Consider the following 13,430-nt stretch of genomic DNA (forward strand, 5'->3'; position numbering starts at 1 on the left):
CATGATTGACTTGCCAAATAGAAAAAACTCAAAAAAGAAAAAGAAACATAATTACAAGAGAGGGTAATTAGGGTAATTTGTAAAAAAAAAATTGTATTAAAGTAATGAAAAAATAGAAGGGGTGTGTGAATAGAGAAAATGGGTGTGCGAATAGCACCACCCTAGAATAAATTAATAGTTCAAACTCATTGAAATATAAAATTGCAGAATTACAAAATGCTTGGTATAATAGAAAATAACACGGAGTTGAATTGTTAAAGCAAAGGCTTTTTCATAGTTATTGAATCTTTTTCATCCTCTTTGTTTATGTCAAGTTTCTCTCTCTCTCTCTCTCTCTCTCTCTCTCTCTCTCTCTCTCTCTCTCTCTCTCTCTCTCTCTCCTCCCTAAAAAAAATTAAACCTTTATGATTTATACACATTTAGATTCAGGTTTCAATCGAAAATCTATATTCCCAAAAGCCATGTTTATTCACAATACTTTTTTTTTTCTTTTTCTCTTTTTTTTTAAAAAAAGAGGATCAAAGGATTTCACTCCTACCCCCATGGTGACTCGAACTCATGACCTTGATCTTAGGTAGTGGGTGCTCTAACCACTGATTAGAGAAGAAACCCAGAACCTTGATCGATATCATTGATAAAAATTCACTACTTTCAAATGAAAAACAAAGTCAATAGAAAGAGGGGTGTTTCTAGGTGGGAAAATGACAAATTGGATAGGGATTGCCGTATGTATAAGGTTGACAGTGAAATTTGATGCAGAATTAAAGGATGTAAGGCATGTGTAGAAAAATAGGGGTATACTTGAAAAGATTTAAACATACCCCTATATATACTAGTCAATCTCCAAGTTTTGTGAGTGTTAGGTGTAGGGCTGTCACTCGGTCGGTTCGAATCGGTTATAGGTATTATCAACTTCAAAATCAAAGCTTTCGGTTTCAAAATTGAGCTACCAATTATTACCAACAAAAATTTTCGGCTTTTAGTCATATCTACCAAATTCGGTATTTCGGTTTTCGGTATTACCAACTTTAGAACAACTAATTCTTTGTAATAAAAATTAGAATGAACAAAACTAGGTTCTTCAATTTTATAGTCGTAAACTTTGTATTCATCTCCTAATTATAGCTTTCTTTTGTATATATGACATCAAGTTTTAGCCATTTTCAATAAAAGTAGGTTATTTAACCATCTTTGACTAGGTTACTTAAAACACATGTACTATTAATGTAGTAATGTTCATACTATTATGAAAAAATTTATGTTTATTTCTTAATATACATGTATGTATATTGAAAATCATAGTATATAAAGCTAATATTTAGATAATTGGTAGATTCGGTATTTACCAAAACCAAACCAACTTTTTCGGTAATTTTTTATTTCAATTTTATCAATGTCGGTTACCAATAAGTCGATTTACCAAACTCAAAACATCGATTAGTATTCGGTCAGTTTGGTAATTACCAAACCAAGTGGCAGCCCTAGTTAGGTGTGTTTAGATTTTTGAATTAGAGTCTTTTGTCAATCTCCAACTTTTTCATGATTTCTAGATCATTGCGATCTTTACGATATATGGAGCGGCCATAAGTAAGTGAGGGATTGATGTAGATCTACATTTACGTATATGGAAAGTCGTGATCCTTTTGGGAACTGAGTTCAATTATATTATCACTTCAACTGATTTGGGCAACATACAGCTGTCGCTTACTTATTATATGGGCAATGGCTTGTCAAAGTTGTGGAGAGAGAGAAAAAATATATTTTTTTCTTAATATTTTGTTGTCTGTAACAGTCTTTTCATATAAGGACATATAGGTCATTTAATAATAAAAAAATGGGGGAGGTCTAGTAAGTAGATTAGGAGGTCCCAATAGAAACTCTCCAACTAATTAAACAATGAATTTCACAGTTTTTCTACTCGGAATTATTAGTTTTTAAGTCGATACAAAAAGATTGATTGCCACCATGCTTGACAAAAAGAACTCACATTATCCAAATTGATCAGAATTATTAGTTTAGAGTCAAACTCGTCATTCTGTGTAGGTTGTACGGGAAAAAAGGTATTAAATTTGTATGATAAATGCAAATTAAGAGAGTCAAGAGGGGAACTTACTACTGTTATGATGAACGTTCTATGTATTTCATAGAAATGAATAACTAAAAGATCTTCAATTTGATTGATTTTTTACAAAGCTAGCCTTTGTATGATGTTATGCAACATGAGCAAGTCAAGCTTTGTGTACTAGTGATAGCCAAGTTTGGTTTGTAATTGCTCTCGAATTTATAAAGGATGTCATTTTAAATGAGTGTACTCGTTAAAATCTCAATGAAAATTATTTCTTTCAAAAAAAAAAAAAATGATTGGATATAAAAATTATAAAGTTAAAATGCATTAATCATAATAAATGGTGAATATCTCATTCACCCCGATGTGAATCTAAAAATTGTCATATATATATATATATATATATATATATATATATATATATATATATATATATGCATGGGGGTGCAACCCACAACAAAGAAAAACAAGCTAGAAGAGGGGAGAGCATGGAGTTGGAGTCGTTAATCCTTGCTGTGCTCGTCTTTGTTTCTTTTTACTATCTTTTTCGTTTGTTGAATTAATGTAAATATTAATCCCAGGCTTAAGCGTGACAGTGGCACCAAAAGTGAGCAACTAGGGCTTGAGCTACCACCAGGAAGCACCGGTTGGCCGATCATCGGCGAAACCCTTGAGTATCTACGCACAGGCAAACAGGGTGTCCCTGAAAAGTTCATAGCAGACAGGAGAAACAAGCACTCGTCATCATTATTATCATGCAAGGTTTTCAAGACCTCTTTGCTACGCGAATCTATGGCCGTGCTGTGCACTGCTGCGGGGAACAAATTTCTGTTTTCGAACGAGAACAAACTAGTCAAATCTTGGTGGCCTGCAAACTTTGAGAAGATCTTTGCCAACTCTGAGAAAACAGACACCACCCAAGAGTCGATTCGGTTGTGCAAAGTCTTGTCTCTGTTTCTCAAACCTGATGCTCTTCACAGGTACATATAGGGGTCATGGACGAGGTCACCAAACAACATCTGGACATGTATTGGTCATCCTCCTCGTCCTCATCGGTTGATTATGTAAAAGAAGAGGATCAGAAAGTGATTATCAAAGTCCACCCATTAGCCAAGAAGTACACCTTCACTTTAGCATGTAGACTCTTCTTAAACATTGAGGATCCAAAGCTAGTTGCCAAACTAGAGGAGTCAATTCGGCATATATCTTCGGGCTTCATTTCGCTGCCAATAGATTTGCCAGGCACGAAATTCAACCTAGCCATTAAAGCATCCAAGCAAATCAAGAAGGAAATTGAGGAGATGGTTAAGCAGAGGAGGATAGATCTACATCTTCATCTTTTGGAGACTAGTAAGAGCAATCATCATCATCATTATCAAGATATGTTGTCTTGGTTGCTCATGGAGACATATGGCGATGGGAAAGAGCTGATGAAGGAATCAGACATTGCCAACAAGTTGTATGGTCTAATGGTCGGTGCTTATGACAATATAAGTACCACCTTGGTTTCGATTATCATGTTTCTATCGCAGCTTCCTCATGTTTATGATGCCGTACTTAAAGGTACGTATCTAAGTATATAATTAATTAGCCTTCAACGTCTCATTTATTTAATTAATTTGATACGTGCTGAACTGGTAATTGATGGATTAAGAATTGGCTGGACAGAGCAAATGGAGATTGCAGAATCAAAAGCAGAAGGGGAGTTACTGAACTGGTATGACTTGCAAAAGATGAAATATTCATGGAGCGTGGCATGTGAAGAGTTGAGATTGTTGCCACCAATTCTCGGAACTTTTAGAGAGGCCATTACCGACTTTGCGTACGAAGGATATGTTTCAGTGGTCTCGAGAGCTGTCTGATCCAACTGAACACGGGTTGTTTTGGTCTGCTACTATCATTATCGGTCTCAGTTATCTGCAAAACAGACGAAGGTCAGAGGGAAGACCGGGTGTGCCGGCCTTCGACGCTCCGATGCCTAAGTCAGTATCGGGTAAGATAATGATAATGGAAAGCGATAGTAAACAGTTACCTCTTTAGGTTGTTGGAGATGACCTTAATGTAGCAGGTTTGTGGGAGCTTGGTTCCGTTTCTTTCGGTGTGGGACGCTTGGGATCCCGATATCGCCCCGAGGGGTATCGGAACCCCCAGCTGGGAGCTCACCTCGCTGGTGTACAGGCGATACGAGTCTTGTGCTTCCGATACTTGTGCTTAGGAGGTATGTGTATACCAACAGGATACATGATTCCAAAAGGAATGAAGGTACGTACCACGCATGCATCCTCCTCAATCAGTGCCTCACTAGTATTGCTAGGTCTGATGGAGATAGTATTCAAAAATGTTATTCATCTAACATTTTTCGTGTCTTATATATAACAATTATTTATTTTATTTTTATTTTGATCGATCGCTAAAGCAAAACTCATATATATAACGTTTTTTCTTTTCCATGTTTGATCGGTCATGAAAAATTAATGATGCACATATATACTCTGCATGCAGATACACTGGAATGTGTCTGCCACACATAAGAACCCGGAATACTTCCCGGATCCAGAGAAGTTCGACCCGTCAAGGTTCCACGGACAAGGACCAGCTCCTTATTCATATGTTCCTTTTGGAGGAGGACCTCGAATGTGTCCGGCCAGGAAAAGAATATGCTCGGTTCAAGATATTGGTTTTCATGCATAATGTTGTCACTAGATTTAAATGGGAGATGGTTTTTGCAGAGGAGAAAATGATCATGGACCATCTTGTTCCTACAAAAGGACTTCCTATTCGCCTTTTTCCTCATGATCCATCACAGATTTAATCTGCGATATTTTCATTTCAGTCTTCAGTGAAATTCCAATCCCATACAGTTCAGTTAATAGCTCTAGTTTTATAAATAATGGAGCTGTTGAGCAACTCCTCCCCGAAGCTAGATGCCTAGGCATCAACAAGCATACCACGTTCATCTTTAATTTCTCTGCTACTTCTTTTGCTTGTCTCTTTTTTCTTTTTTTTCTTTTTTTTTTCGCATTGTCATTGCCGAACTTCATGTACTTACCTGCTTAGGCATCGTCCTGGTACGTCCCTCTGGGTTTCACTGTTTTAATACGTACTCCACTAATCCCACTATCATGTGGTACTAGGCTTGTAATATATATTTTCTCATAAAGAAATTCTGTCCACTGCTTCTCATAATGAAAAAGAAATCTCTAGCTAGCTGGAGCCATGGATGCGTCATACATGCAAGTTAAGACAATATACATGTACTTTAGGGCATCTCCAACAGAAGAGCCAAATTTGATTTTTAGCTGTATATAACTATTTTTGAAGCAAAATTCAACTCCAACAGACTATATATAGTTAAGTTAAATTTAACTTTAGTTTTTTTTTTTTTTTGAGTTGAATCATGAGTTAAACTTTATTGATGATCAAGAGAACTTTTTAGAGTACAAGCTTTTCAGCATCTATTACATCTTGTATAAAAAAAGGAATACTGGACCAAAAGAAGTTCCGCTTATTAATTAGCAGAAGCATAGGCTGCCAATAGGTGAGCTGCCTTATTGGCCTCCCTCCTAGTATGAACCAAGCGAGAATTGGGAAGAAGTTCCAAATCCGCATTAACATCATCATATAGTCTGCCAGAACAGAAGTGTTCTGCATCCTACCATGACAAAGTTGTTGCTTCAATACCAAACAATCTGTTTCGAAGATAACTCGATGTAGTGAATTAGCCAGGACATAATTAACCGCTGCCTTGCATGCCTCCAACTCTGCTTGTTTTGCTGAATGAACATTAACAATAAAACTCCCTACTGCCCCTAAGAACAGCCTGGTTTCATCTCTGATAAAAAAATCCAACGCTAGCCGCCTTACCATTGCCACCATTATATGCACCATCAAGTACTTGACATCAGACGTTTCAACTCTCCACCTCCCCAATACTGTGGGATAAACAAACCCTACTACGCCACCATGTATCGCGATTAGTAGTCTACATTTTTACTATATTAACTTTAGAAAAGATGACGATATGCGAGCATTCAAGTACAGCTCGCTACCCACTGGCTTAAAAGTCTTCTACTTACTTTGACTAGATCACAAAGTTTAATTAATTCAACCGCTTATATAGTTTAAAAAAATGGTTAGGTACGTAATTAATTGCCTAATTGGGGATTGTTTACATCTAATTAAGTTGATAAAGATTAGGAATTCCCACTTGGTTTTTTGGGTCAAAGAGGTTCAAGCGCAGTGGACGATTGATCCATTTTAGGTAGGTGGTAAGGCTATGATATGTTAATATTTCTCATACATCAACTATTTTTACCACTTTGAGGACTCATTTTACCACTTTAAGGACTCATTTTACTACTTGAGAACTCATGTGATAACTAAGAAAATTTATCATTTTAAGGACTCATGTTACCACTTTGGAGACTGATATTACTATATTGAGGACTCATTTTACCACTTTAAGGCAATTGTATGCATGTCATACGTTAACACATTGTAGAATTTCCCTTTGAGTAGGTTGCCAGAGTTTCAGGCAATAATGCTCCTTGACATGTAGAACTCTTCAACTCTTAAGTTGACATCTAAAAGATTCTCTTGGCATGTAGAAATTCCAGCTCTAGAGTTCACATCTCAACAGAATTATTTAGATGTCAATGACCGTGGAAGTACTAAAAATAAAATTAATCCAATTTGGACAACTAGAAGCATTTGAAGAGTTCAAGCTAGTAGTTGATTAGGATTTGAGTTCAGTAATATTATTATTGCTTTCAAAAGGAAAGTTTTTTTTTTTTTTTTTCCTTTTTCGAGAGAAAACAATTATACCCTTATAAAAGGGCAAAGATTATATGTGATAGAATGAGTTATCACTTAGAGACTCAGATATGGAAGAGGCTATAGCAGATACTAAAGGAGAGAAAAGGATTATGCATTACAGCAGCAATCAGAAGGTACTGTTAGTGGGCGAGGGCAACTTCTCTTTTGCTGCTTGTTTAGCCAAAGAGTTTGGCTCAGCGAAGAACATGGTTGCCACTTCTCTTGACTCCAAAGGTAATAAGAATGTGGTATAATGCTGCCTGCACATATAATATGTTTCAAATTTTTGACACTGAAATGCTTCCTACTGATGCTAATTGCAGAGTCAGTAATGATCAGATACTCAAATGCAGCACCAAGCAACTTGAAGGAATTAGAGGACATGGGATGTGTAATCTTGCATGAGGTGGATGTCCACACCATGAGACAGCACCCTCTTCTAGTTAATCAACTGTTTGATCGCGTAGTCTTTAACTTTCCTCATGCTGGCTTCATTTTCATGGAAAATCAGATGAGCCAGATCAAGTAAGTCTAAACAGAATTGCAGTAACGTTCTATTGTCAAGATAAGAACTGTGTTGATCAAATTGACTATCGATTCGGAATACACATTTAGGGTATATTTGGTAAGAGGATGATTAGAAGCACATAAAATAACATCTTATTCAAATTTTTAAATACTCATAACTAATTCTGCAAAACGCTATACCAAAAGTGTTTTTGATTGTTCAAAGGTGCATTTGGCACTTCTAAAAGCACTACAAAACAGGCCCTTAAACAAAAATGTACCTTATCAATGGTCTAGACTGAAAATAGCAACATAAAATGTACGAGCAACATGAATTTAATTTCCTCAAAATTGTTTGTTCATAGTGAAGAAGGGGTTGTGAGAATCATTGACAATTTTCCAGGTTGCATCAGGATTTGGTGAGGGGATTCTTCACCAGTGCATGTGAAATGCTGAAAGAAAGTGGAAAAGTTCATGTGACTCACAAGACATCACATCCATTCAGTAAGTGGGAGATAGTGAAATTAGCAGAAGAGACTGGGTTATATCTGGTTGAGGAAGCATCGTTTACAAGAGGGGATTATCCTGGTTATTTAAACAAGAGAGGGAGTGGGAAGAAATGCAACCGTACATTTCCTGTTGGACAATGTAGCACCTACAAATTTGCCAAGCTGCCGCTTCTTGAATTTTCATTCACAACATTATATGATCATGTAAATAGTAAATGAATGGACTTATATGCAATAGCAATGTCACTTGGATTTGAGGTCATATTTAGATCATGTCGAAGAAATTTTCTTTTTCTTAAATTAAACTTATCTGAGTTAGATACTAACTTGATGCATATTTGCGCAAGCGTACGTATCATCGTCAAGATAGGGAAGTATTGTACCCAAGATTATCGTACCACGGGGATTAGTGGCTAATCCACAATCCTTGGGTGGTCGGAACTAAAGTCACTAAGCAAACAAAAGCAAAAGAAAAAGAAAATAAATAAAAATGCTAATCTAAGGCACCAAGCCCTAGCAATGCTCGGCTTTGGTTTTCACCAAAGCCTAATCAAAACTAAGAGCCTAGTGATGGCTATTTACAATGAGGTAGAAATTGTCATTCGAAATTGTGATTGTAAGTTTCTAATAACTAAATTGTAAGAATTTAAATGAGTGCTTTAACTAACAACTAAATTAACTAAAGAAAAGAAAAGTAAGAAATGGAAATTAGGTCACTAGGGTATCCTCCTAGCCAAATTCAATGCACAAATATATTCCGACAATGGTCAAACAATTCATAATGGCATCAAGAACCATACCCAAGGCTTTTCAAGGCTCATGGGTCATTAGATTCCTTAAAGGGTATTCCTACTCCGGATTAAGGGCCGTAGAAACTCAATTGGGACAATGGAGAGCCTTGTTAGGGCCTCTAGTTGCACCAAAAAGTGAAGAGTCCTAGAATCAAGGTTCCCAAGCTAGCCAATACAGCAATCGAAATTGGTATTGTAACTAACCATGTTCTAAACTAGTGTCCTAGCCATAAATTAGACAAGTGATTAGGTCCCCTAATTTGTTCTAGACATGCTCAGCTACACATTCAAGAGTTAATCAAGCTCCTAATCATGCATCTAAGCCAAATATCATAGAATAGAACATATGCCAAACACGAAATTGGAAACCCTTAAATCAAAACATATTTATTAATTATTACATTAAATCCATGCTAGGGCTCAAACCCTAGTTTCCAAATACACTACTCACAACCCATCAACAAACCCACAACAAAATTCATCAAATTACAATAAATTAAGAGAGTATAGAGTTGAGAAAAGAGAGAGAAACCAACACTAGTCACAAGTTGTATAAAATTACCTCAAATTTTACAGATATTTCTTCACTTTATCGGGGATATATCGCAAATATCTAATACATCGGGGATATTTGACGATGTCGGAGAAATTTCGCAGAAACGTTAGAAGATAAGATATTTACCCCCCAAGATATATCGGTCAATTGAAAAAATGAGATATCGGGAGATATATCGGAAATATCGCAGATATTTAAAACCTTGGTCACAACAACACTAGAGAGTGAGCATGACTAGCTTGGAATTATACTTTCTCTATACCTAACCCAAATCCTTGGAGAAGATGATGAAAATTGATTGGGTGTAAGGTCGTGGTCTCGGTGAGTATAGGAGAAGAGAAAGAATAGTGGTGGTCTGTTGTAGGAAGAAGGGATGGAATGGATCTGATGGGAAAGGGCAAAGCCCTTCCCTTTGCGTTGCGGCGCTGTAGGGTTGAATCAATAATTGGGCATAGCAATATATATCTCTATATATAGGGTCTGTTGGTTAATCAAAGTGGAAGAGGTGGGTTTCGGTGGTGTGTGGTTGCAAGAAGAAAAAGAGTTAAGCCAATCACCACGTGGCAGCACAAGAGAGGATAATGAGAAAAGAAAAATAAATAAATAAATAAAAAGAAAAGGGGAACAGGATTGTGGGGGGTGAAGGGGAAGGGGAAAGGGAAGAAAAGCTATTCTGATGCTGACGTCATCATGACATCAGCAAAGTTTTTTTTTTTTTTCTTTTCTTTTCTTCTTTCTTCTTTCTTCTTTCTTCTTTCTTTTCTTCTCTCATCTCAATGCGCTTCCACATACATTATTGAAGACAATTGGATTCCGCTCCCTTGATAGCATTGACCACTGTTGACTCGCATTAACCATTTCGTCTTTTTGTCGGAAAACTAAATTTTCTCCAATTTCACGTCATTTTGTCTCGGATTCCACAACTCCACTTATTTTCTTCGAATAAATAAAAATGGATTAATTACATAATAATTGACTAGAGGATTGACTTATTTCTAGTGTTTTAGATACAATTACATGCATAAAAATGCGTGTAATCACACCCCTACACTTGAACTTTGTTTGTCCCCAAGCAAACTAAATTAAATATAATCCGAAAATCTACTAACTCACAAACATAAAAATAGTGTAGTATTAGCCTTTCTAACCATAACCCTCGGAGAACTAATTATGTATATAATCATGAAGTTGATGTAAGCACAACTTAAGATTTTTGAATTTGTAAGGCAATTAGGATGTTGTTGATACCCAAAAAAGCACGAGACATGCCGTACGCACATTTCAACCCTAAAAGGGAAATATAAATGCAAACCACATTTGGAACAATAAAAAATTACATATCGAACAGTCATGCCACACATGTGGACCCAAGCCACAACTACGCTCTTGGGGCTTGCAGAAGTGGGTGTGGTGTGGAAGGTTACAGAAACACATAATGCTCGTTTATTGATTTAGTGTCGTTGGTGATTTCAGTCTTGGGCCCGAAATTCAAGCCCGATGACTTAAATCAAGAACGAAATGGTGATTATGAGAGTTGGCCAGCCCCTCCTTTGAAACCCAAAGCCCATATCAGAAAAGCCCAACTTCCCTTTTCTTATTCTTTTTCATTTCTGCCTCATCTCTTTTCCTCGCAGCAACCTAATATCTTACATTCCTCCACGCAGTAATCTAATACTTAAAGAGCTAGCCAAAATCCCTAATTACGACTTATTCTCTATGTTAATCATTGATAGAGAAACCTCATGACCAGTTAAGGGAATCGTTCCCTCTTTAGAATTTCAACTTCTGATATACCTCGTCCACCTCGTCCCCTGTTTTCTGTCACTGCGGTGACTTCTACTACAGTATATGTCGACAATTGTTGTTGCAACCTTCGCTTTCTCCCAAACCCTTATCTCTCAAGTAAGCACGTTCTTTCCTGATTTTGGGGAAAAAATTGAGTATGGCTTGAGGAGGAAAGGTTTTACCCAGAAAATCAAATGCTCTGAGTCACCACAACACCCTCCAACCAAGCCTATAAAAATGGAGATTTGAGATTAGGATAGGTATCAGGCAACATCCAGCACAATCCAACAATTCCCATAAACAATCAAGCCTTCAAGCATAAACCCAGTTCTCAATCTCTTTTCCAAACTCTCCTTCAAACTAAGTTCCCAGAAACCCAAATCCAAAAACCCCCAAATTCTCTCACCGCAATGTGTTTCTAGCTCCCAGACCATGCTTCACTCTGTCAAGCCCTATTCATTATCTGAATCACACACAAAGTCCTCCCATTAATTGAATTATTGGGTTGATTTTGGCCTAGTCGATGCTTAATTCAAAAAGGACCCTCACAGATGCACATGTAAGAAATGTTCAAGTATATGCATGTGTTGACCATGTGTCAAATCAATCCACCATAATCAAATAGGCATATAGAAGACCCGACATAACCCACTAAAGTCACATAGGTTCACTACATATTACCGCTCAAGTGTTTAGGGGCTATATGTGTTTCACTCAAAAGCAATTTCACAACACGCGCCGCCATATGCTTGCTCTTCGATCTCATCTCCGCTAGGTAACCCACAACATTCAAGATCAAGAGGTCTTTTATTTGGTTGTAATGGGGCTAAGGGCAAGTGGCTATAAGAAATGAATGATAGGGAAATTACAAAGTCCATAGAAGCTTATGAAGCGACTCTCTCTTGCAGAGATATATGACTTTTGCTTTCGAACGCTAAGTCACTCACTCTAAAACCCAACGTACAACCCAACTAAACTATACTATACCATAAACAAAAATAATACTAACAATTTTATTTATTTATTTTTTTACCTTTTTCTTTTTCTGCTTCTTTTTTCTTCTTTTGAACTTTTTTTTTTGTTCAACACTTTTTTTTTTGGAACTTTCTTTTCTATACAAAAATCACTCACCCCCACACTTTTGACTTTTTTCTATCTTTCTTTTGAAGCACTCAAACATAAAGTCATTCTCTCGAATCGCTTCATCAACTACCATGGAAGGGTAGGATAAAAGTGTATAGGCTAGGTAGGAATTTGTGGTGGTAATGAACAAAAAGGCTAAATATATACATAGGCTCAAAGTGGCAATCTAGTGGTAAATATTTTTGGGCACATGCTTCTTTGGCCATGGTGATATTAAGCCTAATTGCCTCAATCCTTTCTATCATGTCATAAGCTAAAAGTAGCCTCAAGAGGTCTCAAGCAAGTTCTAGATACGCAATGTCATGAAATTGTACACACATGAAAGAATAAGTGAATGAACAATGCATACACTATAGATATTATGCTCAAAAGCTCACAAATAAGGCATGCAAGTTTATCAAATCATCTATATGCTTATCTAATTATAATGAACCAACCTAACCATAGGCTATGTGCACACATATAGTCAAGCATAGATCACATATACACTCAATTACAAAACAAATTCAAAGTCCTAGATCATGCTTAGTCTATTCACAATCACAACAAGCTAAGTCCATGTCTCGTCATTGGGGTTGGAAAAATGCATTAACCACTAAAATATAATTACAAAAAGCTAATCTACAAAACAAATTTTTTTTTTCATAAGCGCTCGAGCCTTCACCCCCACACTTAAAACCAACATTGTCCTCAATGTTGTAAAGTGAGCTCGAAAGCTAAAATCCGTGTTGGATTTAGGCATGAGAGTGAAGTTCGGGTAAAGGCACAAAAATTAACTAAGAAAATGAAAATCTAAATGTGGAGAAGAGTTACGGAAAACCCCCTTTGTCGACCCTCATTGCTCACGACCTTCGGAAAAGACAAATATGAGACACCAACCTCAAGGCACAAGGCCTTGACTTCCTTAACGTATGCTTCAAGCTAGCTCTAGGTGCTCATGAAAGATGGACTCCATTGAGAAATATATAGTGTCCAAAGAGCAATGCGTCACAAATAGGCCACCAAAGAATAAGGACAAGGTCCTCAATTAAGATCATAGGCTTTGCCACCTCCAACATAACTCACAGCTGCCTATAGTAACCTCCATTGAAGAACTGAAGTGTATGAAGTCCAACCGACCCAAGTGAACAAAAAACTAGTGAGTGCAGCAAACTTCCAGCAATGACCTTTCTGTCTTTAAATGCTCATATCCCAAACTCAGTAAGTGATAAATAAATGAGACCCCTTGAATTAGAAAGTAGACTCAGAGAAATTTCTAT

At 36.8% G+C, this 13,430-nt stretch overlaps 1 protein-coding gene and 1 pseudogene across 1 annotated transcript; both read left to right on the top strand.

Annotated features, from left to right (window-relative positions):
• Positions 1-558: 558 nt before the first annotated feature.
• On the top strand, positions 559-8,115 carry LOC133731106 (uncharacterized protein At4g26485-like). Its single transcript, XM_062158561.1, has 4 exons — positions 559-574; positions 6,968-7,114; positions 7,204-7,405; positions 7,791-8,115. Exons 1-4 carry the CDS (start codon positions 559-561, stop codon positions 8,113-8,115), a joined length of 690 nt encoding a protein of 229 aa, XP_062014545.1.
• On the top strand, positions 2,554-3,927 carry LOC133734356 (beta-amyrin 28-monooxygenase-like; annotated as a pseudogene).
• Positions 8,116-13,430: the final 5,315 nt, after the last annotated feature.

Source organism: Rosa rugosa, chromosome 2 (genome assembly GCF_958449725.1).
Source record: "Rosa rugosa chromosome 2, drRosRugo1.1, whole genome shotgun sequence".
Taxonomy (NCBI): Eukaryota; Viridiplantae; Streptophyta; class Magnoliopsida; order Rosales; family Rosaceae; genus Rosa; species Rosa rugosa.